This window comes from Mobula birostris, chromosome 1, assembly GCF_030028105.1.
Source record: "Mobula birostris isolate sMobBir1 chromosome 1, sMobBir1.hap1, whole genome shotgun sequence".
Taxonomy (NCBI): Eukaryota; Metazoa; Chordata; class Chondrichthyes; order Myliobatiformes; family Myliobatidae; genus Mobula; species Mobula birostris.
Window position 1 is genome coordinate 225,809,973 of NC_092370.1, and position 26,126 is coordinate 225,836,098.

General features: G+C 45.1%; 1 protein-coding gene across 2 annotated transcripts in view; it reads left to right on the forward strand.

The window, feature by feature from the left end:
- The window catches only part of ccdc88c (coiled-coil domain containing 88C), a 256,545-nt gene that overhangs the window by 227,973 nt on the left and 2,446 nt on the right, over window positions 1-26,126 (forward strand). For both annotated transcript variants that reach the window (XM_072272687.1, XM_072272697.1), the window contains 3 exons: window positions 8,516-8,719; window positions 10,960-11,034; window positions 13,384-13,676. In XM_072272687.1, coding sequence (XP_072128788.1) covers window positions 8,516-8,719; window positions 10,960-11,034; window positions 13,384-13,676 — 572 coding nt within the window. The remainder of the gene's footprint in view (window positions 1-8,515; window positions 8,720-10,959; window positions 11,035-13,383; window positions 13,677-26,126) is intronic.

Sequence of the window (26,126 nt, forward strand, 5' to 3'; positions counted from 1 at the left end):
AGAAAAAAAGATGAGGAGTCCGAGTTAGAAGGTGGGGAAGGGGAGGGAGAAACACAGGGTGGTAAGTGAAACCGGGAGGGGAGTGGTGAAGTAACGAGCTGGGAAGTTGCTTGGTGAAAGGGCTGGAAAAGGAGGGATTCTGATAGGAGAGGACAGAAGGCCATGGAAGAAAGAGAAGGGAGAGGAGCACCAGAGGGAGGCAATGGGCAGGTAAAGAGATAGGGTCAGAAAGGTAAGTGGGGAGTAGTGCTAGGGATGGGGGCAAGGTCATTACCAGAAATTTGAGAAATCGATGTTCATGCGATCAGGTTGGATGGCTACCCAGACAGAATAAAAATTGTTCCTCCCCACAACCTGATCACGACAGTAGAGGAGGCCATGGACTGACAAGTGGAATTAAAACAGCAACATCTTACGTTCTGTCTGGGTAGCTTCCAAACTGTGTACATGTGACAAATAAAGCAGATTTTTGTGGCAGATAATAGAACTACATACAGTATCATCGTCATTCTTTCCTGCAGTTACTTCAAGTCTTCAGCCCTGGGGTTCTGACCCCTGTACAAAGAGAATCAGATCATTCTAATCATAATTTAAACACCCTCTGCTGTCTCCAACCAATAAACCTCCACCTTATTCTTATGAACATGCAGCTAAGTTTTCCATTTCCCGCAAAGGTTCCCTAAAATCTCCCAGTGCTGTCACACCTGCCCAGTAATGTGTCATCAGAAACCACATGTACAGTATGCCTTGAGCTGTTTACTGCAGGTTCTGCATTACCTTCCAGCTATGGTGTTCCGTCAACAAAGTGAAACTTGCGTGAAAACTTTTCCGGTCAGCTTTTAGTGCTGACTGGAACCATTTCAGACAGTGATGCAAGTTTGAATACAATAGTTGCTGTCTTCGCTGTGATGTGTTACTGCATTACAACAACACCTGACCCCACCCCAGCACTCCCCCCCCCCACCCCCATTAAACATCAGAACATCATCCTGTCTAAGCAGGAAATTCCCCGTTTATAGAAGTAAAACTTCTAATCTCTCTCATTGCTGTTTTCCCCCTCTGCACAGAATATTACCTATCGATTCTCATACAACACAGAAGCAGGCCCTTCTGCCCATCGCATTCATGTTGACTGCGTTGCCCAGCAAGCAGTTCTGTCTGCCTGCATTTGGCCCATGCCTCTCTAGACCTCTCCTCTTCATGTACCTACCTAGATGACTTTTAAATGTTCCTAATGTGCCCAGTTCATTCAATATATCTAGCAGCTTATTCCAAATAAGCACCACCCTTTGTGTGAAGAAGTTGCTCCTGATGTGTCTTTTAATTTGCTCGCTTCTAGTCTTAATCTTCTTGTTTTCAGCACTGCCTCACTGGGATTGTGGTTCTAAACAATAGTTCTCAACTCATAGGACCATAAGGTATACTAGAAATAGGCTATTCAGGCCATGGAGTCTGCTCCACCATTTGATCATGGCTGATTTCTTTTCAACCCCATTCTCCTGCCTCTCTCTGTAACCTTTGATGCCCTTACTAATCAAGAATCAAGCTCCGTTTTAAATACACCCGATGACTTAGTCCCCACACCTGTCTATTGCAATGAATTGCACAGTTTGTCACCCTCCAGCTAAAGAAATTCCTCCTCATCTCTGTTCTAAAGGGGCATATTTCTTTTTTGAGTCTGTGCCCTTTGGGCATAAACTCTCTCAATATTGGAAATAGACTCCCCTTGTCCACTGTATCTAGGCCTTTCAATATTCAATAAGTTTCAATGAGATCCCCCTTCATTCTTCTAAGCTGCAGTGAGTACAGGCCCAGAGCTGTCAAACGGTCCTCATACGTTAATCTTTTCATTCCTGGGATCTTGTTCATGAACCTCCTCTCGACCCTCTCCAGTGGCAACACACCTTTCCTCGTTTCAGGGGCCCAAAACTGCTCACAATGCTCCAAGTGCAATCTGCCCAAAGCATTGTTTTTATATTCCGGTCTTCTTGAAATGAATGCTGGCATTGCATTTGTCTTCATTACCACCAACTCAGCCTGTAAACTGATCATTAGGGAAACCTGCATGAGGACTCCCAGGTCCCTTTGCACCTCTGATTTCAGAACTTGCTCCCTGTTTAGAAAATAGTCCATGCCTTTACTCCTTCTACCAAATTGCATGATCTTGCACTTCCCTACACTGTATTCATTTGCCCTTCTTTACCCATTCTCCTTATCTGTCCCAGTCCTTATCCAGACTCCATGTTTCCTCAACATTACCTGCCTATCTTCGTATCATTCTGTAAACTTGGCTGCAAATTGTCAATTCCATCATCCAAATGATTGATATATAACCTGAAAAGAAGTTGTGTATCTACACTGACACCTGTAGAACATGGCTAGTTGCCAACAGCCAACTAGAAAAGGCCCCACTTAAATTCCCACTCTCTTCCTCCATGCTAGTATCTTTCCTGTATTATCATGGGCTCTTATCTTGGTTAGCAGCCTCATGTGCGGTACCTTGTCAAAAGCTTTCTGAAAATCTAACTAAGCAACATCCACTGCATCTCCTTTGTCTATCCTATCTTGTACTTCCTCAGTGAATTCCGAGAGGTTTGTATGGCAAGATTTCCCCTTAAGGAATCCATACTGACCTCGGTCCATCTTATCCCGTATATCCTGAAACCTCAGTCTTAATAATGGACTCCAATACCTTCCCAACCACTGAAGTCAGGCTAACTATCCTATTATTTCCTTACGTCTGCCTCCCTCCCTTAAAGAGTGTACTGACCCAGCACTGAGCCCTGCGGAAGCCCTGAAGGCTCCAGGGATGTTAGGATCCCACCTAGTCTCTTTGTCCCAAATGGGATCTACCACTATCTGCTTGTGGTTATTCCTCAGTGACAGGGACTTGCATTAGTTTGTCTTCTTCAGCCCTCTCCACGTTCAGCATATTTGAACATAAAACAGTCGAGCGCAGTATGGGCCCGTCAGTCCACAATGTTGGGCTGCCCCTTTAACCTACTCCAAGATCAATCTACCCCTTCCCTCCCACGTGGCCCACCGTTTTTCTTTCATCCATGTGCCTAAGAATTTCTTAAACATCCTAAATGTATCTGACAGTGTATTCCACACACCCATCACTCTGTGCATTAAAAAACTTACCTCTGATATCTCCCCTGTGCTTCCCTTCAATCACCTAAAGATGTTACCCCCTCATTAACCATTTTCGCCATGAGGAGGAAGGTTCTGGCTATTGACTAACTTTTCATGCCGCTTATCATCTTGTGTACCTCTATCAAGTCACCCCCCCATCCGTCTTCATTCCAAAGGGAAACCACCTAGCTCGCTCAACCTATACTCACGGCATGCTCTAATCCAGCCAGCATCCTGGTAAATCTCCTCTGCACCCTTACTGCCCTTCAGCGCAAAGTTTAAAAAGAGCTTGGGAGCTTTCAGTTTTCTTTCACTGGGTTGAAATGAGTGCGGGGCCAATAAGAAAATGAGGTGTAAGCAGAGCAGCCATTGTTGGGGCACCCACTGTGTGAGTAAGTCTGTGTTAGAATGGTCTGGCTTGGGTGCAAACAGTCTTGAGCAAGTACAGGACAAAGTTCTAAGTAAGGAAGGAAGTTTCTATTGAGTTGTTTTTTTCTGGTAATGCATATCTAGTGTGCTGAGAATGATCCAGAGGTAGTGCGGTGGTCCTTGTGTGAGATGTTGGAAATGTGGGAGACCTCCAGTCTCCCTGATAACTACATCAGCATGAAGTGCATCAAGCTACAGCTCCTTAGAGACTCTGTTAAGGAACTGGAGCTGCAGCTCGATGTCCTTCAGCTCATATGGGAGAATGAGGAGGTGATAGATGGGATCTACAGGGAGGTAGTCACCCCTAAGTTGTAGGAGGCAGGTACATGGGTGACTGTCAGGAGACGGAAAGGGAATAGGCAGCCAGTGCAGAGAACTCCCGTGGCCATTCCCCTCAGTAATAGTTATACAGCTGTTGGGGGGGAGCTGCAGCAACCAGGTCTCTGGCTCTGGCCCAGAAGGGAAGTGGGGGGAGAAAAGAGTGCAGTAGTAATGGGGGAATTCCATAACTAGAGGAGTGGAAAGAGATTCTGTGGATGTGAAAGAGACACCCAGATTGTACATTGCCTCCCTGGTGCCAGGGTCAGAGATATCTCGGTTCAGATCCATGGGATTCTGAAGGGGGAGGATGAACAGCCAGAAATTGTGATACATAATGGTGCCAATGACATGGGTAGGAAAAGGGAGGATATGGAGAACTAGGCAATGAGCTGAAAAGCAGGACCTCCAGGGTAGTAACTGTTGGATTGCTGGCTGTGCCACGTGCTAGTGAGGGTAAGTGTAGGATTATTTGGCAGAGAATGGGTGACTGAGGAACTGGTGCAGGATACAGAGTTTCAGACTTCTGGTCATTGGGATCTCTTCTGGGGAAGGTAGGACCTGTACAAAAAGGACAGGTTACACCTGAACCGGGGTGGGGGGGGGGGGGTAACATCTTTCAGGGCAGGTTTGTGAGGGTGGGTTGAAACTAATTTGGCTGGGGGGGGATGGGAACCAGAATGATAGGACTGAAGATGAGGCAGTTGGTATACAAGTAGATGCAATGTGTAGAGACTGTGAGAAAGGACAGGCAGATAATCGAGCAAAATCATGGTAGGATGAGTTAGTAGGCAGCCAAAATCAAAAAGGGTGACTAAAGATGTTATATATGAATGCACTCAGCATACGGTGTCAGATAAGTGATCTTGTGGCACTGTTAGTAATTGACAGGAGTGATGTTGAGGGCACCTCAGAGTCGTGACTGATAGGACATCATAGTTGGGAATTTAGCATAAAAGGATATACATTGTTTTGAGAGTATAGGCAGTTAGACAGAGGGGTGAGGTGGTTTAAATGGTAAAAAACTGAAATCAAATTCTTGGAAGGAGGTGACATAGGATCTAAAGATATAGAGTCATTGTGAGTAGGGTTAAGAAACTGCAAGGGTAAAAAGACTTGGTGGGAGTTCTATACAGGCCTGAATCCCAAGAGAGAAAATTTGTCGAATGCCTACGAGATGGCTATTTAGAGCAGCTTGTGGTTGAGCCCAGTAGGGGAAAGGCAATTCTAGATTGGGTGTTATGTAATGGCCCAAAGTTGATTAGGAAGCCTAAGGTAAAGGAACCCTTAGGAGACAGTGATCATAATATTGTAGAACTTGCCCTGCAATTTGAGAAGAAGCTTAAGTTGGATGTGTCAGTATTATAGTGGAGTAAAGGGAATTACAGAGGCCTGAGAAAGGATCTGACCAAAGTTGATTGGAAGAGGAACTAGCAGGGATCGTGGCAGAATAGCAATGGCTGGAACTTCTGGGGGCAATTTAGAAGATGCAGAAGAATACAGCCCAAAGATGAAGAAGTATTCTAAAGAGAGGATAAGTAACCGTAGTTGACAAAAGTGAAAAACAGCATAAAGGCAAAAGGGAGGGCATATAATAAAACAAAACTTGGTGGAAAGGTAGAAGATTGGGAAGCTTTTAAAAACCAGTAGAAGGCAGCTAAAAGGCCATAAAGAGGGAAAAGATGAAATATGAAGGTAAGCTAGCCAATAATATAAAAGAGGACAGATTTTTTGGATATATTGTATAAAGAGTAAAAGAGAAATGAGTGGATATTGATCTGCTGGAATATGATGCTGAGGAGGTAGTAATGGGGGAGAAGGAAATGGCAGATGAACTTAATAAGTATTTTGCATCAGTTTTAATTGTGAACAATACTAGTGGAATGCCAGAAATGTGAGACTGTCAGGGGACAGAAGTGAGTGCAGTTGCTATTACTAAGGAGGAGGTGCTTGGGAAGCTGAAATGTCTGAAGGTAGGTATGTCACCTGGACCAGATGGACTGCACCCCAGAGTTCTGAAAGAAGTGGCTGAAGAGATTGTGGATGCATTAGTAATGATCTTTCAAGAATCACTAGATACTAGAATGATTCCTGAGGAATGGAAAATTGCAAATGTCACTCCAATTTTTAAGAAGGGAGGGTGGCAGAGGAAAGGAAATTATAGGCCATTTTGACTGACTTCTGTGGTTGGATGAGGTAATGGAGTACTTGGAGGCATGTGATAAAACAGGGCAGAGTAAGATAACATGATAAAATAGCCCAAAGTGGTTTCCTAAGAGGAATTCTTGCTTGACAGATCTGTTGTAATTCTTTGAGGAAATAACAGGCAAGTTAGACAAATGAGTGTCAGTAAACATTGTTTATTTGGACTTTTATAAGGCTTTTGACAAGGTTTTGCACGAGGCTTCTCAACAACGTGAGAGTCCATGGTATTACAGGAAAGATACTAGCATAGATAGAAGATTGGCTGACTGCCAGGAGGCAAACAGTGGAAATAAAGGGAATCTTTTCTGGTTGGCTGCCAGTGATTAGTGGTGTGCCACAGGAGTTGGTGTTGGGACCACTTCTTGTCACATTGTACGTCAATGATTTTGATACAGGAATTGGTTGCTTTGTGCTAGGTTTGAGGACAATATGAAGATAGCTGGAGGGCAGGTAGTGTTGAAAGCAGAGCGCCTGCAGAAGGACTTGGACAGGTTGGGGGAATGGGCAGAGAAGTGACCACTGGAATACAGTGTAGGGAAGTGCATGGTCATGAACTTTGGCACAAGAAATAAAGGCTCGGGCTGTTTTCTAAATGGGGAGAAGATTCAAAAATCAGAAATGCAGAGGCACCTGGGAGTCCTCCTGCAGGATTCTCTGAAGGTCAACTTGCAGGTTGAGTGAGTAATAAGGAAGGCAAAAGCAATGTTACATTCACTTCAAGGGGAGTAGAATACAAAAGCAAAGGTGTAATGCTGAGGCTTTATAAGGCATTGGTCAGGCTGCACTTGGAGTACTGAGTGTTGTTTAGGACCCCTTATAGAAAAGATGTGCTGGCTTTGGAGAGGGTCCGGGGGAAGTTCTCGAGAATGATTCCAGGAATGAGTGAGTGAGTGAGGCCTCCATCAGTCAGGGCTGACCATGGATTTGCATCCTAGCTGTCTAAATCACAAGCCTGAGCAGTACAATATGGAGAGCAAGCTGTTGCCCGTGTATCAAGCTCTCCTTTTCCATGCATCTGATGAACCTAAAGGAATGGCAGAGTCCGAGTCCGGTGCCGTTTGGCACCAGTGGCATCGCCGGAGTTTGTGGTCAGCACTGAACATAGCACTGCCTTAGGAACAACAACTCCAGATTTTATCCTCGGGGTATACTCCTGAAGCCTTCCCTGTGAGTGGATATAGGTGCAAGGCAGCACAGGTTTGAGATCTGAGTTTTTCTTCTCCTAGATGAGATGCCAACCACGGCTGATGAGTCCCATCTGCCTGAAGCGACTGGTTTTAAGACACCAGTACCCACTTTTGCCCCTTCTCCTGTCAGCAGAAATGGTTCCACCGGGCCTAGTAGCTAAGCCACACATGAAGGCCAGGAGGTGTACTTGGCTGTCAGAGGCTAATTGAAGTGCATTTAATAGGTGGTGGGAGCTTGTCCCCGTTACCACCCCCAGCTTTAATAACCTTAAGGAACCATCCCAGGAATGAAAAGGGTTTACATATGAGAAGTTATTGATAGTTCTGGGCCTGTACTCGTTGGAGTTTAGAAGATGAGAGGGGATCTCATTGCAAACTATTAAATATTGAATGACCGGGATAAAGTAGTTTTGGGGAAGGTGTATCCTATGGTGGTATGGTGGAGAGTCTAGGACCAGAAGGCACAGCCTCAGAATAGAGGGATGTCCATTTAGAACAGATGAGGGGGAATTTCTTTAACTAGAAGGTGGTGAATCTGTGGAATTCGTGGCCACAGACAGCTGTGGAGGCCAAGTTATTGGGTGTATTTAAGGTGGAGGTTGATAGGTTCTTGATTAATCAGGGCTTCAAAGGTTATGGGGAGAGGGGAGGAGAATAGGATTGAGAGGGATAATAAATCAGCCAAGATGGAATGGCGGAACAGACTCGATGGGCCAAGTGACCTAATTCTGGCTCTGTGTCTTATGGTCTTAAAGCTTCCTCATCCTCCTTATGTCAGTTATTCAAGAACAGTTATTATGCTACAATAATTGAGCTCCTGAAGGAACGCGGATAACTTCACTGACATTGTCTCTGAGCAGATTCCATGACCAATGGACTCACATTCAGGGACTCTACCATTCGTACTCAGTACTATTTACTTAGTTTTATGCATTTTGTCCTCTTTTACCCATCAGTCTTTGTGTGTAGTTTCTTTCCCACTGATTGTATGTATTTCTTTGTTTTCCAGTAAATGTCTCCAAGAAAATGAATCTCAAGGTAGTATGTGGTGATATATACAGTACGTACTTTTACTTCACTTTGAACTTTTTTGTGGCTCTTACCTAATCACTGTCACACTGTCTGTTGATAGCAGTAACAGTCCGCCCAGATCTTGTTCAGCTTCTGTCTGTGCCTCAGATTCCCCACACAAACCCGTGAGAAACGGGATGGTAATCATGCGCTCTTCTTGTCTCTTTCAGTCCCCAGCGAAGGCCAGAGGGACAGAAAGCCCTCTCTCAGTTCCACGCCCTCCCCCAGTGCGAACCCAAGCCCCGAGAGCACCGTTGGGATGCGGCACCGCTGGGCGGAACTGGGGTCCATGGCGTACTCCACCTCCGCCATCCATCTCACCTCCTCGCACACCACCCCCAAATTCAACAGCTGGCACCGCACCAAAGCCAAAGGTAAGGAAAGTTTTATTCCCTAGAGCACAGGAGAACGAGTGGAGATGTGATAGACATGTACAGAATTATGAGTGGCATTGATAGGATAAATATAAGCAGGCTTTCCCTACTGAGACTGGGTGAGACAAGAACCAGAGGTCATAGGTTAAAGGTGAAAGGTTAAATATTTAAGGGCAACCTGACAGTAAAATGGAAGGTTATGTAGGAGGGAAGAGTTAGATTGATCTCAAAGCAGGTTAAGAGGTCAGCACAACAGTTTGGGCCGAAGAGCCTGTACTGTATTGTTCCATGTTCTACAATATGTACTGAGATTAGAGGTGAAAATCTGAAATGGAGTACAGTGCTCATCTTAGCTAACCTGTAAGTCTCTTCCTACTTCACTAAACCCCAAAACTGCAGTTAATAGAAAGTGCTTCTCCAACTTCCTGTGAACTTTACACTGTGTGGCAACTTCCACTTTCTGCTGAAATTTATATGCGTCAGAGTTCTGACCTCTCCAGCAAATAGAATTGAACTCCTCACACCTGTTCCACAGAACCTCAGCCGTATATTTTAAATGATCCACTTGACCCTGTTTACCCTGCAGTTTGATCTTTAATCTTTACTCCAGATATGGCATCACTTCGTTCAGTGTGACAGTCCACCTGACCCTGTTCAGTACGGTAGAGTAATCTGGGGTTTTGGCACTTGAGAATTAGCCCTGGAAATTGACTCAGCATTCTGCTGATCTTAGAAATTCCAGATGCATTCCAATTCCACCACATCCCCAGAAGGTGCAGTCCAGATTTTTACTAACTCACTGTGTCCTGAAGAGACTCTGAAATGTCTCTGGAGTTTAGCAGAGCGAACAAGCGCAAGACAAATTGTATGTGGAGAGTGTGTTTCCTCTCATGGGACAATCTAGAACTCAGGATCTCTGTTTAAAAAAACTAAGCACTCCCTATTGACAGTAAAGATGAGACAACTTTTTTTGCTGAGGATTTCAAGTTTTGAGAGTTTTTGTCCTTAAAGTGTATTGGAAATGGTTTATTATTGTCACATGTACCATGATACAGTGAAAAACTTGTTTTACAAACCATTCATACAGATCAATTCATGACACAGTAAAACAAGATACACCAAAAACAATGACAAGTGTGACAGCTACAGAGAGAATGCAGTACAGATAAACAGTGAGGTACAAGATCGTAACGAGTAAATTGTGAGTCCAGAGTCCATCTTATCATTTAATAATCTTACGACAGTGGGATAGAATCTGTCCGTGAGCCTAGGGGTATGTACTTTCAGGCTTTCATATCTTCTGCCTGATAGGAGGGGGTGAGAAGAGAGAAGTGGAAGAAGAATTTTGTATATTCTTAAAGTAGAAGTAGATGGAGAGAGTCTTGGAACCAGACACTTTGGCCCAAATTGACCATGCCAACCAAGCTAGATCTACTTGATCTGTTTAAGCTAGATCACTATAAACCTTTTCTATTCATGAACCTATCTGATAGTCTCTTAAGTGTTCTAATTGTGCCACTTCCTCTAGCAGCTCATTCCATACACCCACCACCCCCTGTGTGGAAAAAGTTGGCCATCAGGTCCCTCTGAAATCTTTCCCCTCTCACCTTAAAACTGTGCCCTCTGGCTTTAGACTCCCCTACTCTAGGGAAAAGTAACTGTGGCCAATCATCATATCCATAACCCTCAGAATTTTATAAACCTTATTTTATAAACCTCTACGAGATCACCCCTCAGCCACCTTTGATCAAGAGGTTTGATCAATGTTCCAGCCTGTCCAGACTCTCCTTTTAATTCACGCCCTCCACTCCTGGTAAATCTTTCCTGCACCCTTTCTGGTTTAATAACATCCTAGAGTAACAGCCCCAAGGTATGGTCGTTGATTTAAGCAGTTGCTTGGATTTGTGAATGGCTCAGAGGTATGTAGAATCAGGGGATATGGAGATAGTGTAGGAAAGTGGCATTTAAAAAGGTACAAGATTAGCTGTATTTTCTCACATGTTCATTGAAACATTAACCTTGCTGTAGTCTCAGTGATGAGTTCTGCATGCTTTGGTTTCTCCATGTAAAGAAACAACTATAGGTCCCCACCAAACACATTGTAGTGGTTGCCATTGGCACCAGTTTGATTTTGTGTGGAATATTGCAAGGAAAGGAAAGATGTTATTGGTAGCTTACACAAGTGAACCTGTGGTATTGATAACTTCACTCCCATTTGTCTCGTTTCCTCACTCAATAAGGTTTTAACTCGGACGATGACCTCCGGACACAGTCACTTGAATTGGAATTTGCCAAGAATGGAAATGCAAGCCTTGGTAAGTCATGGAGATATTCCGACCAATGCAACCAGCCAGTTTGGACTAAAGTACCGTTTCTTGAACGAAATGCTGGAGGTAACAGAGTCTTGCCCATTTTGGTATATTATCATCAGTTTAGTGTAGAAAATAACCATCTCAGCAGTCTCTCCTCCTTGGACTCTGTGTGTAGTTCTTGCTGCCTCAGCGAAGCAACCAGCATAATCATAAACCCTTGCATGTACATTGAAACATCATTTGTGTTAACAACCAATACAGCCGAGGGTGTGTTGGCATCAGCCCACAGGTGTCATCGTACCTTCTGGTGTTAACACAGCATGCTCACAATGCTCAACAGTACAACAAGTAATAAAACAAGCCCCATTCCTTCCTCCAACGACCCACATACACAGTCCTTTAACCCCTGGATAAGCCTCCAGCTGCAGTCAATACAGATTCGGGCCTGCAGACACCAGACTTTGACCTCTCCTGTGGACTTGCAGAGATTTTCGTACACTCTATTCTATTTCATTATTTTCCTGTAAATGCCTGTGAGAAAATGAATTTCAAGGTAGTATACGGTAACATTTGATAGTAAATTTTACTTAGATTTTTTTAGTCAATCACTTCTGTCTGGTTTCTGGGTGGAAGTAGATTCCAAGAATTTTTTGCGTGTGTATTTTAAACACCACTGTCAAATTCCCTCACAGCTTTTGTGTTCTGAGCTGTCCATAACTTTCCAGAGTGAAAATGAGGTTCTCACACCATCCGAGTTGGAATTGAGGCATTAGAGTCGGATTGCTGTCCATATCAGGTCAAAAAGATCTAGACAATTAAAGGCTATAGAATGATCATATTTGTTATACTACATTGTCCCTTCTGATTAACTGTTGCTTTGTTGGGATGGTATGTTGAAGTTGCAAACGACGTTGGTGAAGCCTAATTTGGAGTATTGTTTGAAATTCTGGTCACCTACCTGCAGGAAAGATATCAATAAGATTAAAAGAGTGCAGAGCAAATTTACAAGGGTGTTGCCAGGACTTGAGGACCTGAGTTATAGAGGAAGGTGACTAGGTTAGGATTTATTCCCTAGAGCGGAAGAGAATGAGGGCAGATTTGATAGAGGTATACAAGATTGTGAGGGATACAGATACGGCAAATGCAGGCGGGCTTTTTTCCATTGGGGTTGAGTGAGACCAGAACTGGAGGTCATATGTTAAGAGTAAAAGGTGAAATACTTAAGGGGAACCTGAGGGAGAGCTTTTTCAATAACAAAATAATAACAGAGAAGAAGCCATCACCCTGACACAGTGGCGTCAAGAAATCAACCTCGGGCCGGCTGGTGGCGCAACGACATCGGCGCCAGACCCGGGAGCCTAGGTTCCCGGGTTCAAAACTAGTCGGGTCCGCTCCCAAGTACGCTTTCCATCCGTGCCGGGTTGAGTGTCGAGATCACAACTCGACCTCGTGAAACAAGAAGGGGAAAATACTGTGAAAACGCCTGTGTGAGGAGTGGCGTGCCACACAGTCTCTCTCTGTCTCGGAGCGCCTTGTAAAAGCCACAAAAAAGACATCATCACGGACACACACACGCACGCAGACGTAGACACACACGCACAGACTCACACGCACGCAGGCACACGCCAAAAAAAAAGAAATCAACCTCTCCCTCAATGTCACAAAAACAAAGAAGCTGGTTGTGGACTACAGGAGGAATGGAGGCAGGTTCACCCCTATTGGTATCGATGGATCTGGGGTTGAGAGGGTGAACAGCTTTAAGTTCCTCGGCATACACATCACCAAGGGTCTTACGTGGTTTGTGTGGTGAAAAAGGCACAACAGCGCCTCTTTCAACTCAGACCGTTGAGGAAGTTTGGTATGGGCCCCCGAATCCTAAGGACTTTATACAGGGGGCACAATTGAGAGCATCCTGACTGGCTGCATCACTGCCTGGTATGGGAACTGTACTTCCCTCAATCGCAGGACTCTGCAGCGAGTGGTGCTGACAGCCCAGCGCATCTGTGGATGTGAACTTTGCACTATTCAGTACATTTACAGCAGCAGGTGTGTAAAAAGGGCCTGAAGGATCATTGGGGACCAGAGTCACCCCAACCACAATCTATTCCAGCTACTACCATCTGGGAAACGGTACCACAGCATAAAAGCCAGGATCCACAGGCTCTGGGACAGCTTCTTCCACCAGGCTATCAGACTGATGAACTCACGCTGATACAATTGTATTTCTATGTCATATTGACTGTTTTTGTTGAATTGTCCCATGGCTCCATTATATTTGAGATTAGAACCCGATTTCTGCAAATGCTGCCAGTTCATAGCTTACAAACGTGGAACTGTGTCCTCCTTCAACAGGTGTTGCGGAGGTGATGGACCCCAGAGCAGACAGCCTTAGCAGTGAAGATCTCCTCCCCAGTCGAGACGTGGGAGCTGCTCCCAAAGCGAACGCTCTCTACCGCTCCAGCTCGACCATGCTCCCCAGCACCAAGCTGGACCCTGCAATGCCTCGGAGGAGCCCGGTGTCATACAGCACGCTACAAAGAGTGAGAGAGAGGCCGCTGGAGAGTCGGACCAGAGCATCCTCACCAGGCAGTGAAATGGTGACCTTGGAGGAGTTCCTACAGGAGAGTGGGCAGTCGGCTACCAGTGTAAGCAGAGGTTTAATGTTTTACTTGTCTCCCATATATCGCCAGCAAACACCGATCATAAGGCATAGGTGCAGATCAAGTTAGCTCCTTTATTCCATGGTGGCTGATTTACTATCCCCCTCAACCCTATTCGCCTGTCTTTTCTCCATAACCTTTGACACTCTGATTAATCAAGAACTTATCAACCTTCACCTTAAAATATACCCGATGAAAGTCTGCACAGCCACCTGTAGCAATGAATTCCTCAGATACACCACCTTCTGACAAAAATTCTGAGGCTGTGCCCTCTGGTCCTAGACTCTCCCACTATAGGAAGCATCCTCTCCACATCCACTTTATCCAGAACTTTCAATATTAAATAGGTTGCAATGAGATACCCCCTCATTCTTCTAAACTCTAGTGAGTACAGAGTTATCAAACGCTCTTTGTACATTAACCCTCTTGGGATCAGTCTCGTGAACCTCCTCTGGACCCTCTCCAATGCCAGCACATCTGTTCTTAGATAAAGGGCCCAAAACTGCTTACAATACCCCAAGTGTGGTTTGACTGATGCCTTACAGAGCCTCAACATGACCTCCTTATACAAAGATAGGTGGAGGGGTAGCTAGTGCTGAGGAAGGAATGCGATTGCAGAAGGACTTAGTCAAATTGGAAGAATGGGCAAAAAAGTGGCAGATGGAATACAGTGTTGGGAAATGTATGATAATGCATTTTGGTAAAAAGGAACAAAAGTGCAGATTATTTTCTAAATGGGGAGAAAATTCAAACACCAGAGGTGCAAAGGGACTTAGGAGTCCTTGTGCAAGACGCCCAGAATGTTAATTTACAGGTTGAGTCTGTGGTAAAGAAGGCAAATGCAATGTTGGCATTCATTGCAAGGGGAATAGAATGTAAAAACAAGGAGATAATGCTGAGGCTTTATAAGGCACGAGTCAGGCCATACTTGGAATATTGAAAACAGTTTTGGGCCCCATATCTCAGAAAGGGTGTATTGTCATTGGAGAGAGTCCAGAGGAGGTTCACGAGGATGATTCTGGGAATGAAACGGTTAACATACGAGGAGCATTTGGCATCTTTGGGCCTATACTGACTGGAATTTAGAAGAATGCAGGGGGATCTCATTGAAACCTACTGAATGTTGAAAGGACTAGAGAAGGTGGATGTGGTGAGTATGTTTTCCAAGATGAGGGTGTCCAGAACGAGAGGGCACAGCCTCAAGATTTAGAACAGAGGTAAGGAAGCATCTTTTTTTAGCTAGAGAGGAGTGAATTTGTGGAAAGCTCTGCCACAGACAGCAGTGGAGGCCAAGACCGTGTGTATATTTAAAGTGGACATTGATAGTTTCCTGATAGGTCAGGGCATCAAAGGTTATGGTGAGAAGGCAGGTGTACAGGGTTAAGTGGGATCCGGGAGCATCCATGGTGGAATGACGGAACAGACTCGATGGGCTGAATGGCCTAATTGTGCTCCTATGTCTTATGGTCTCAACACTACCTGTTGCTCCACCTATCTTTGTATCATCCACAAACTTGGCCACAAAGCATCAAATCCTGCATCCATATCTTTGATGTACAACATCAAAAGGTGCGGTCCCAACACTGACACATCTGGCATACCACTAGTAAAGTAACTGACAGCCAGCCAATAAGGGCCTCTTTTATTCCCACTCTTTCCCTCCTGTCAGTCAGCCAATCTTCTGTCCATGCTAGTACCTTTCCCATAATACCACTGGCCCTTAACTTTCTTTTCAAATCTTTTTATTGTACATATAGGAAAAATAACATGAGTACATGGAAGTAACAACACTTACAATGCCTCAAAAAAAAATCATCATCTTAAAGATTGAAAACAAAATTTTGTGGTAACAAAAAAAACCTACTGAGCAGAAAAGTGAGAAAAAAAAAGAACCCATTAGGTGTACAACCCCGGAGCCACGGGTCATACAAAAAGCTTCTAAAAATAAACATCAAACCGCCAGCAAGAAAAGGAAGTATACGAAAAACATTTACAATTAGATCATGGAAAAATTATATCAATTAACTCAAATGATAATAACGAGCAAGTGAGCCCCATCTTTTCTCAAAATCAAATAAAGGTTCAAAGGTTCGACTTCTAATTTTCTCCAAACTAAGACATAGCATCACTTGAGAGAACCGTTGTGACAAAGTGGGAGCTGAAGTATCGTTCCACTTCAACAAAATGGCCCTCCTAGCTATTAATGTAACAAATGCAATAACATGTTGGTCAGACACAGAAATACCATGAATATTTTGAGGAACTATTCCAAAAAGCACAGTTAATTTATTAGGTTGTAAATTAATTTTAAATGCTTTAGAAATTGTTGAGAAAACCGACTTCCAGAACTGTTCCAATATAGAACAAGACCAAAACATATGTGTCTGTGTAACTTGTTAAGTAGCCTCATGTGCAGCACCTTGTCAAAGCCTTATGAAAATCTAAATAAGCAACATCCACTGACTCTCCCTTCTCTATCCTGCTTGTTATTTACCCAATGAATTCCAACAGGTTTTTCAGGTAAGATTTCCCCTTCAGAAAACCATGCAGACTTTGGCCTATTTTGTCATGTGCCTCCAAGTACTCCAAAACCTCATCTTAATTAATAGTTTCCAATATCTTTCCAACCACTGAAGTCAGGCTAACTGGCCTATAATTTCCTTTCTTCTGCCTCCCTTCCTTTTTAAAGAGTGGAGTGACATTTGAAATTTTCCAGTCCTCAAAAACCATTCTGATCTCTAGTAATTCTTGAAAGATCATTACTGATGCCTCCACAATCTCTTCAGCTACCTCTTTTGGAACCCTAGGGCGTAGTCCATCTGGTCCAGGTGTCTTATCTGCCTTAGACATTTCAGCTTCCCAAGCACCTTCTCCTTAGTAATAACAGTGGCATTCTTGCATTTCTGGCATTCTGCTAGTGTCTTCCACAGTGAAGACTCATGCAAAATACTTACTAAGTTCCTCCACCATTTCTTTGTCCACCATTACTACCTCACCAGCATCATTTTACAGTGGTTTGATATCCACTCTTGTCTCTCTTTTGCTCTTTACACAGTTTATCTGAAAATCATCTTGCATCTTCTTCTATATTATTGGCTAGCTTACCTTTGAAACACCCTGGTTTCCTCGGCTGCGTAAGTCTAGGGAAAAACAGCCTCCAGCCCTGCCAAACTTACGAGATTGAGGTGCACTTGATCCCACCCCAAACCCCTGTTTGTGTGGATGCTGTGTACTTCGCTACCCTGTTACAAATTAATGCCACAAAATAACAGACAGAACATTTCATATGAATAAAGGAATGATATTTATGAATCTTAACTAAAGGGTTAGTAAAGAATAACAAAAAGAAAATGGCCCGTTCTAATTACACAGTCAGATGTTCACAAGTTAGAGCTCATCTTGAACTTCTCTGTCACTCACACGTTGGGCCCTCAGTTAATGTGAAAGCACACACCACCTTCCGAACATTACTCACAATCCACCTCGAACAAACAGATCTGCATCTGGAACATATGCTACAATTGGTTCTCCCCAGTGTCACTCTCTTCATCAACCTCTTGAACAAAAGCTCCAAACCCAACCTTAGTGACCCTCACCAGAGAAACCTCCCCTTAATCCGACCATCCTAATTGGATGGTACACATTTCTCCTCATCCCTTGTCTTCAACGGTAACCCAAACAAGCTGAAAACAGAATAGACTGCTCTTACAGAACTGCCAAAATAAAATACATACAGCGTAACAGTAAAAATATGAACCAAGTCATTACACCTTCATATTTAATTTTTGCCCTTGTGGATTTTTTAGTTGCCTTCTATTGGTTATTAAAAGCTTCCCAATCATCTACTTTCCCTCTAATTTTTGCTATATGATATGCCTTCTCTTTTGTGTTTATGCTATCTTCGACTTCCCTTGTTGGCTACAGTTGTCTCATCCTCCCTTTGGAATATTTCTTCATTTTTGGGATGTATCCGTACTGAACCTTCCCCCCCCCCCCCCAAAACACCAGCTATTGCTGTTCTGTCTTCATTCCTCAGTGTCCCCTTCCAGTCACTTTTGGCCACCTGCTCTCTCAGGCCTCTGATAATTCCCTGTACTCCCCATTCAATTTTATCTTCTCCTTTTCAAACTGCAGTATGAATTTTTTTGTCTTATGATCACTGTCTCCTAAGGGTTCCTTTACCTTAAGCTTCCTAGTCAAATCTGGATCATTACCAAACACCCAATCCAGAATTGTCATACCCCTTGTGGGCTCAGCCACAAGATGTTCTAAAAAGCCATCTTGTGGGCATTCTGCAAACTCTCTCACTTTGGATCCAGTGTCAACTGGATTTTCCCAATCTACCTGCATATTGATTATTGCAAGATTGCCCTTTTTACATGCCTTTTCTATCTCCCATTGTAACTTGTAGCCCACATCCTGGCTAATCTTCAGAGGCCTGTATATAACTCGCATCAGGGTCGTTTTACCCTTGCAGTTTCTTAACTCTATCCACAAGGATTCTACATCTTCTGATCCTATGTTACCTCTTTCCAAGGATTTAATTTCATATTTTACCAACAGAGCCACCCACCCCCTCTGCCTCCCTGCCTGTCCTTTCAATACAGTGCACATCCTTAGATGTTAAACTCCCAACTATGATCTTTCAGCCATGGCTCAGAAATGCCCAGAATCTCATACCTGCCAATCTCTAATTGCGCCACAAGATCATCCACCTTATTCCAAATACTGTGTGCATTCAAATATAACACCTTCAGTCCTGTATTCATCACCCTTTTCAATTTTGGCCCCCTGTTATACTTCAACTAGTTCCACTGAGTGCAATTTAGCCGTAACATCTACCTGTCCTTCCTCACATCCTCACAACACACTGTATATCGTTGTATACTAACTGGCCCATTCTTAGCCCTCTCACTCTGGTTCCCCTCCCCCTGCCAAATTACTTTAAACCCTCTCCAACAGCTCTACCAAACCTGCCCGCAAGGATATTGGTTCCCCTCAGATTCAGATGTAACCTATCCCTTTTGTACAGGTCATAACTTCCCCAGAAGAGATCCCAGCGATCCAGAAATCTGAACCCCTGCCCCATGTACCAATTCCTCAGCCACACATTCACCTTCCAAATCATTCTATTCTTACTCTCACTGACACTTAATGCAGACAGCAATCCAGAGATTGCCTCCCTGCTGGTCCTGCTGTTCAACTCTCTGCTTAACTTCCCATGTTCTCTCTTAAAGACTTCCTCCCTTTTCCTACCTATAATGTTGGTACCAATATGTACCATGACTTACAGCTGTTCACCTTCCCCCTTTAGAATGCCGTGTGCTTGACCTGAGATATCCCTGACCCTAGCATCTGAGAGGTAACATATCATCTGGGTGTCTCTATCACATCCACGGAATCTCTTTCTGCTCCTCCAATCATGGAATCCCCTATTGCTACTGCACTCCACTATTCCTCACTTCCCTCCTAAACCACAGAGCCAGACATTCCCAGAGACCTGGTTGCTGTGGCTCTCCCCAGTAGGTCATTCCCCCTCCCCACACCTCCCAATAGTATCCAAAGCGGTATACTTATTACTGATGGGAATGGCCACAGGGGTACTCTGCATTGGCTGCCTATTCCCTTTCCCTCCCCTAACAGTCACCCAACACTCTAACACTGGCCCACTCCAAAAATGGCCACTCCGCTTCCACCTCCTTTCTTTCTATTGGCCTTGTGCTGATTTCATCCCACCGAAAGAAAGCTGAAAGCTCCAGTACTCTTTTTAAACTTTGTGCTGCATCACCAATGAGCAACTTCTCGAGTTGATTTCAGCCTGCCAAAAGTAATTTGTTTCCCGCCACTGCCACTGTCTGTAAGGAGTTTGTCTGTTCTTGCCTCATGACTACCTTGGTCTCCTCCAGGTACTCCAGCTTCCTCCCATATTCCAAAGACGTATAGGTTGGGGTGAATAAATAGTGGGCATGCTATGTCGGGGCCAGAAATTTGGCAACACTTGTGGTTGACCCCAGCACATCCTCAGACTGTTGGTTGTTGACACAAATGATACATTTCACTGTATGTTTCAACGTAACAAAATAAAAATCTAAATCTCAATCTGTAATCTAAGGACTCAGGCTCAATTGCAAAAATTCAGGGAAAAATAGACTTGCCTAGCTTTAACCCTCTTCTCTGAACTTCTGTGACCTCTGAGCACCACAGCACTCAGCTGTAAAACTTCCCACAACTTGATAGCAACTTATTTCATTATCATTTTTCATTGATGCCTTGCAAACCTCCACTAGAGCGGCTGAAGCCGCAGGGAGATCTAATAAAGATTAATATGATTAGGAGAGGTTAGTTAGCTGCTATCTTTTACCCTGGTTTGTATTGTCTAATACCAGACAGCATGCCTTTGAGGTGAGCAGCTGAGTTCAAACAAGATGTGTGGAGCAAGGTTTTTTTTACACAGAAAGTGAAAATTGGAACTCAAATTGTTTATTATTGTCACCTAATAAGTGTTGGCACATGGCCAAGTGGTTAAAGTGTCGGTCTAGTGATCTGAGGGTCATTAGTTCGAGCCTCAGCTGAGGTAGCGTGTTGCGTCCTTGAGCAAGGCACTTAACCACACATGATGCTCTGTGACGACACTGGTGCCAAGCTGTATCTGCCCTAGTGCCCTTCCCTTGGACAACATCGGTAGGAGGGGAGACTTGCCGGTCTTCCATACAACCTTGCCCAAGCCTGCGGCCTGGAAACTTCCAAGGCGCAAATCCATGGTCTCACGAGACTAAAGGATGTCTATAATGAGATACATTATAGGGGAGGGGAGGCTGGTTTCAGTGATGTGCTGAGCTTTGTCCACAACTGTCTATGGTTTCTTGTGATCACAGACAAAGCAGCTCCCATGCCAAGCAGTTATGCATCCAGACTGAACACTCTATATGGTGCATCAATAAAAAAAAAAGAGTTGCAGGTGTCAAAGTGGACATTCCAAATTTCTATAAATTCCTGAGGAATGGTGTTGGTGAGCTTCCTTGGCAGAGGCATCTATGTGGTTAGGCCAGGATTAGGATATTGGTGGTGTTCACACATAGGAGCTTGCAGCTCTCAATCCTCTCCAACTCAACAAGATTGTTGCACATAGGAGCAGGTGCACAGCCCCCCACCACCTGAAATCAATACACAGCTTTTCTGTTTTGTAGACACTCAGGGAAAGGCTGTTGTCATGACACCATGTTGCTCTCTGTCTCCCTGGTCAGACCCTCCACCCCCCCAATCGGACTCCCTGGTCCCCCCGCCCCCGTCGCACTCTCTTCCTCATCCCCCCCCGTCACACTCTCTTCCTCATCCTCCCCCGTCGCGGACTCTTCCTCATCCCCCCCGTCGCACTCTCTTCCTCATCCCCCCCGTCACGGACTCTTCCTCATCCCCCCCGTCACGGACTCTTCCTCCCCCCATCAGACTCTTCCCCCCCCGTCACAGACTCTTCCCCCCGTTGCACTCTCCCCCCCCGTCGCACTCCCTCCCCCCGTCACAGACTCTTCCCCCCCACCTCCGTCACGCACTCTTCCCCCCCCCCCCCGTCGCACTCTCTCCCCCCCACAAGGGTTGGTGGTGTTGAGGATTGTGTAGAAAGTTGCCATAGGTTACAACGGGACATGGACAGGATGCAGAGCTGGGCTGAGAAGGGCCAGGTAGAGTTTGATCTGGGAAAGTGTGAAGTGACTCAGTTTGGAAAGTTGAATTTGAAGGCAGAGTGCAGAGTTAATGGCAGGATTCTTAGCAGCACAGAGGGAAAAGGGATGTCCCTTTAGAACAGAGATGAGGATGAATTTTCTTAGCCAGAGGGTGGTGAATCTGTGGAATTCGTTGCTGCAGACGGTTAGTGGAGGCCAAGTCATTATATCTAAAGCGGTGGATGATAAGTTGTTGATTAGTAAGGGTGCCAAAGGTTATGGGAAGAAAGTAGAGAATGGGGTTGAGAGGGATAATAATAAATCAGCCATAATGGAGTGGTGGGGGCAGATTCAGTGGGCTAAATTGCCTAATTCTTGCCCTATGTCTTGTGGTTTAACAAAGGGATCTTTAGGGCTGTGTCCATAGGTCCCTCAAAGTTGCTGCATAAGGTGATAGATTGTTAAGAAGCGTATGGTGTGTTGGCTTTCGTTAGTCAGAGAAACTGAGCTGTGAAGTAATGTTGCAACTGAAAAGGACTCGGGCAAGACCACACTTGGAATATTCTGTTCAGTTCCGATTGCTTCATAGGAAACATTTGGAAAGGGTGCAGTGAAGATTCAGCAGGACGATGCCTGGACTAAAGGAGCATGATTATGAGGAGAGGTTGAGTGAGCAAGGGCTTTTCTCTTTGGAGCGAAGGAGGATGTGACTTGAAGATAAGAGGCATAGATCAAGTGGACAGCCAGAAACATTTTCTCAAGGTGGAAATGAATGTGGGGGGACATAATTTAAAGGTGATTTGAGGAGAGTATAGGAGGGATGTCAGAGGTGTTTTTTTTTAACACGGAGAGCGGTAAAGGCAGCAGAGTCACATGACACATTACAACACCAGCAGCCAGGTTTAATTCTTGCCACCATTTTTTAAGCAGTATATACATTCTTTCTGTGATTGTGTTGGTTTCCTCTTGGTGCTCTAGTTTCCTCCCACATTCCAAAGACGTAGCAGGTTAGTGTTAGTAGGTTGTGGGCATCCTTTGTTGGCACCAGAAGCATGGTGACAATTGTGGGCTACACACAGCACATCCTCGGACTGTGTTGGTCATCGATGCAAATGATACATTTCACTGTATGTTACGATGTGCATGTGACAAATAATGTTAATCTCTAACCTCTCTAAAGCTCTAAGTGCTGCCGGGGTAGCGGGAGAGGCAGATACGTTAGAAACGGACACAGGGACATAAAGTGGACAGGCCGTGCCTCTTTCCTAGGGCAGAAATGGCTAAGATGGGGGGGGGGTATAATTTTAAGGTGATTCGAGGAAAGTATAGGGGGTGATGTCAGAGGTAGTTTTTTTTTACACAGAGAGAGGTGGGTGTGTCAAACGCCAAGCCAGGTGGTAGAGACAGAGACGGAACATTTAAGAGATGGGTTCATGGATGATAGAAAAGTGGCGGGCTGTGCAGGACGAAGGGTTAGGTTGATCTTGGAGCAGGTTAAAAAGTCCGCACGGCATTGTGAGTCAAAGGGCCTGTACTGTGCTGCAGCGTACTATGCAATACCTCTGTTTCACACCCACCGTACAGTTCTTTCAACTGAGTGGCTCTCCATCAGCACTGCCTCTGCAGTGACATAACCTTCCCTCAATCTTTTCTTGGTGAAGCGGTCTCCCAATCTACGTCGGGTCTCACCGATATACAGGAGGCCGCACCGAGAGCACCAGACACAACAGACTTGCAGGTGAAGTGTCGCCTCACCTGGAAGGACTGTTTGGGGCCCTGGATGGTAATGAGGGAGGAGGTGTAGGGGCAGGTGTGGCACTTGTTCCGCTCACAAGCACAAGTGCCAGGAGGGAGATAGGTGGGGGGGGACGAATGGTCAAAGGAGTCGTGTAGGGAGCGATCCCTGTGGAAAGCAGGAAGTGGGGGGGGGAGGGAAAGCTGTGCTCGGTGATGGGATCCCGTTGGAGATGGCGGACATTACGAAGGACTATGCGCTGGAAACAGGTGCTGGTGGAGGCCATAAACATGTCAGTCCATAGGCTCCTCTGCTGTCACGATGAGGCCACACTATGGTTGGAGGAGCAACACCTTTATTCCATCTGGGTAGCCTCCAACCTGATGGCATGAACATTGATTTCTCAAACTTCTGGTAAACCTCCCCCCCCCCCCACTTCACTATTCCCCATTCCCACCTCTCACCTTATCTCCTTACCTTCCCATCACCTCCCTGTGGTGCTCGTCCCCCTTTTCTTTCTTCCATGGCTTTCTGTCCTCTCCTATCAGACGCCCCCTTCAGCCCTGTATCCCTTTCACCAATCAGCTTTCCAGCTTGTCAGTTCACCTCTCTTCCCCCCCCAACCATGGCTTTACCTATCACCTTATCACCTTGTATCTTTCTCCCCTCACCCCACTTTCTAGATCTGACTCCTCATCTTTCTTGTCCTCCAGTCCTGATGAAGAGCCTTGGCCCAAAACGTCGACTGTACTCTTTTCAATAGATGCGGTCTGACCTGCTGAGTTCCTCCAATATCTTGTGTGCGTTGATCAGTAATCTTAGGTCTTTTCACTGTACTACTGCTGCAAAGAAATTCACATCATAGAAGAGTGATAAATCTAATGCTGAGTCAGAAATTTCCAGTTATGCAGAGCTCCTGACTAGCTGGGGATTCTACGAAGTGTCAAGTAAACCTGTTCCTCATTCTGTTCTACGTATTTTTACTTGCAGTGAAGCTGACACTGGAGAACCTATACTTTCTCCAGCCCGCTGAACCCTGTGTACTCACATGATCATTCAGAGGTCAACCGACTTCCAGTCACTGACCACACACACCCCTTTTCACTGATAGCTGTATCTTTACATATCTTTACATTTGAAGTTAAATCGCCTTCAGACCATGGAATGAACAGCTTCTATTTTGATCTAACATTAGGTTTCAAACCACAACCCCCTCCCCCACCCCCGTCCCCAGGGTTCAATCCGCAGAACTTCAACTTCTCCTCTTTTTCACCGAGTGTGTGTGCTTCAGCAACATCACAGAATTTCACTCTTGTAGCTTTATAGTTTTGAAGCACAATACCAGAATTAGGAATGGTTTCAATGGTAACAGCAGGGTGCACTGCATTGAAGTTTCAGGTGTGTAACAGCCGAAGGGTATTTCTCATTCAGACTTACACCTAATGGTTATTGAAAATCAACATTTCAAAAATCTCCAGCAACTGTGTGTGTGTTGCCCCCACCTTCATCCTCCTCTCTCCCCCTCCTCTCTCCTCACCCTCTCTCTCCCCCTCCTCTCTCCTCACCCTCTCTCTCCCCTCCTCTCTCCTCACCCTCTCTCTCCCCTCCTCTCTCCCCCTCCTCTCTCCCCACCCTCCCCTCCTCTCTCCCCCACCCCCTCTCTCCCACCCTCTCTCCCCCAACCTTTTACCCTTCACCCTCCACCCCCTCTCCCAGACAGTGCAACGCCCTTTGGCGCTGCCCCTCTGACAGTGCGATGCATCACCGGCACTGCCCCTCCAACAGTTAGGACCACCCTTGTGGTTTTGGCCGACTGCTGACGTGATCCTCTGACCCTGCCCCACTCTTTCACTTCCCCCGCATTATTCCAGTAAGAATGCAAAACTTCTGGTTGCGTTATTCGCTCAGATGAAGTTTTGCGTCCAAATCCTGTGGTCTGTTGGGTGGTAGTTATCCCCAGTAACAACAACATAAATGAATGCTATTCTTGGTGTAGGTCTATGAAAGACAATTTTCCCTTGATTCCAACAAAACCTTCTTTATTGAATAGTGCCGTGTATCTGTGTCTACAGTTATTGCATTCACCTGGCTCTGCCTGTGCCTGGAGCTGGGTGTAGGGTGGACAGCAGCTATGGAGGAAGAAACTACACCATTTCAAAATTATACTTGTTAATTTCCCCTTTAAATGAATTGATATACTTTTTCCAGCAAATACTTGTAATATTGGATCATTTTCTCAATAAATAAAGGAACAAGTGTAATGGTTTTTGTGCTATTTATTTAATTAGGTTCTCTTTATCTAGTTTTAGGACTTACATGAAGATCTGATCACATTTTAGGTCGTATTTATGCAGAAATAGAGAAAATGCTGCAGTATTCACAAACTTTCGAGCACCACGAACACTTTATTCTGCCTTTTCTTATGGTTTTCCCCAGCTCTATCTCAGTGCCCTGTGATGATCTGATCTGTATGAACAGTCTGCAAGACAAGTTTTCACTCTACCTTAGTTCAGGTGACAATAATAAACACACGAGATTCTGCAGGTGCTGGAGGTCGAGAGTAACACACACAAAGTGCTGGAGGTACTCAGCAGGTCAGGCAGCATCTATGGAAATAAATCAACAGTTGCCGTTTCGGGCCGAGACCCTTCTTCGGGACTGAAAAAGAAGGGAGAAGACGTCAGAATAAAAAGCTGGGGGGTGGGGGAGAGGAAGGAGAATAGCTAGAAGGTGATAAGTGAAGCCAGGTGGGTGGGAAAGGTAAAGGGCTGGAGAAGAAGGAATCTGATTGGGTAGGAGAGTGGACCATGATTGAAAAGTCGATGTTTCGAGCCAAGGGGAAGAAATTGGTGATATTACTGTCCAAGACCCAAGGACCCTAACGTTGGCTGTTTATTCCTCCCCAGAGATAAAAGGAAACAGTAATCCCCCCTACCTGCACCATATCCATATCCCTCCACCTCCTTATATCTATGGGGAGGAATAAACAGCCACTGTTTGGGTGTTTTTGCTTTGCTTTTGAGCTGGTGTGGTACAACA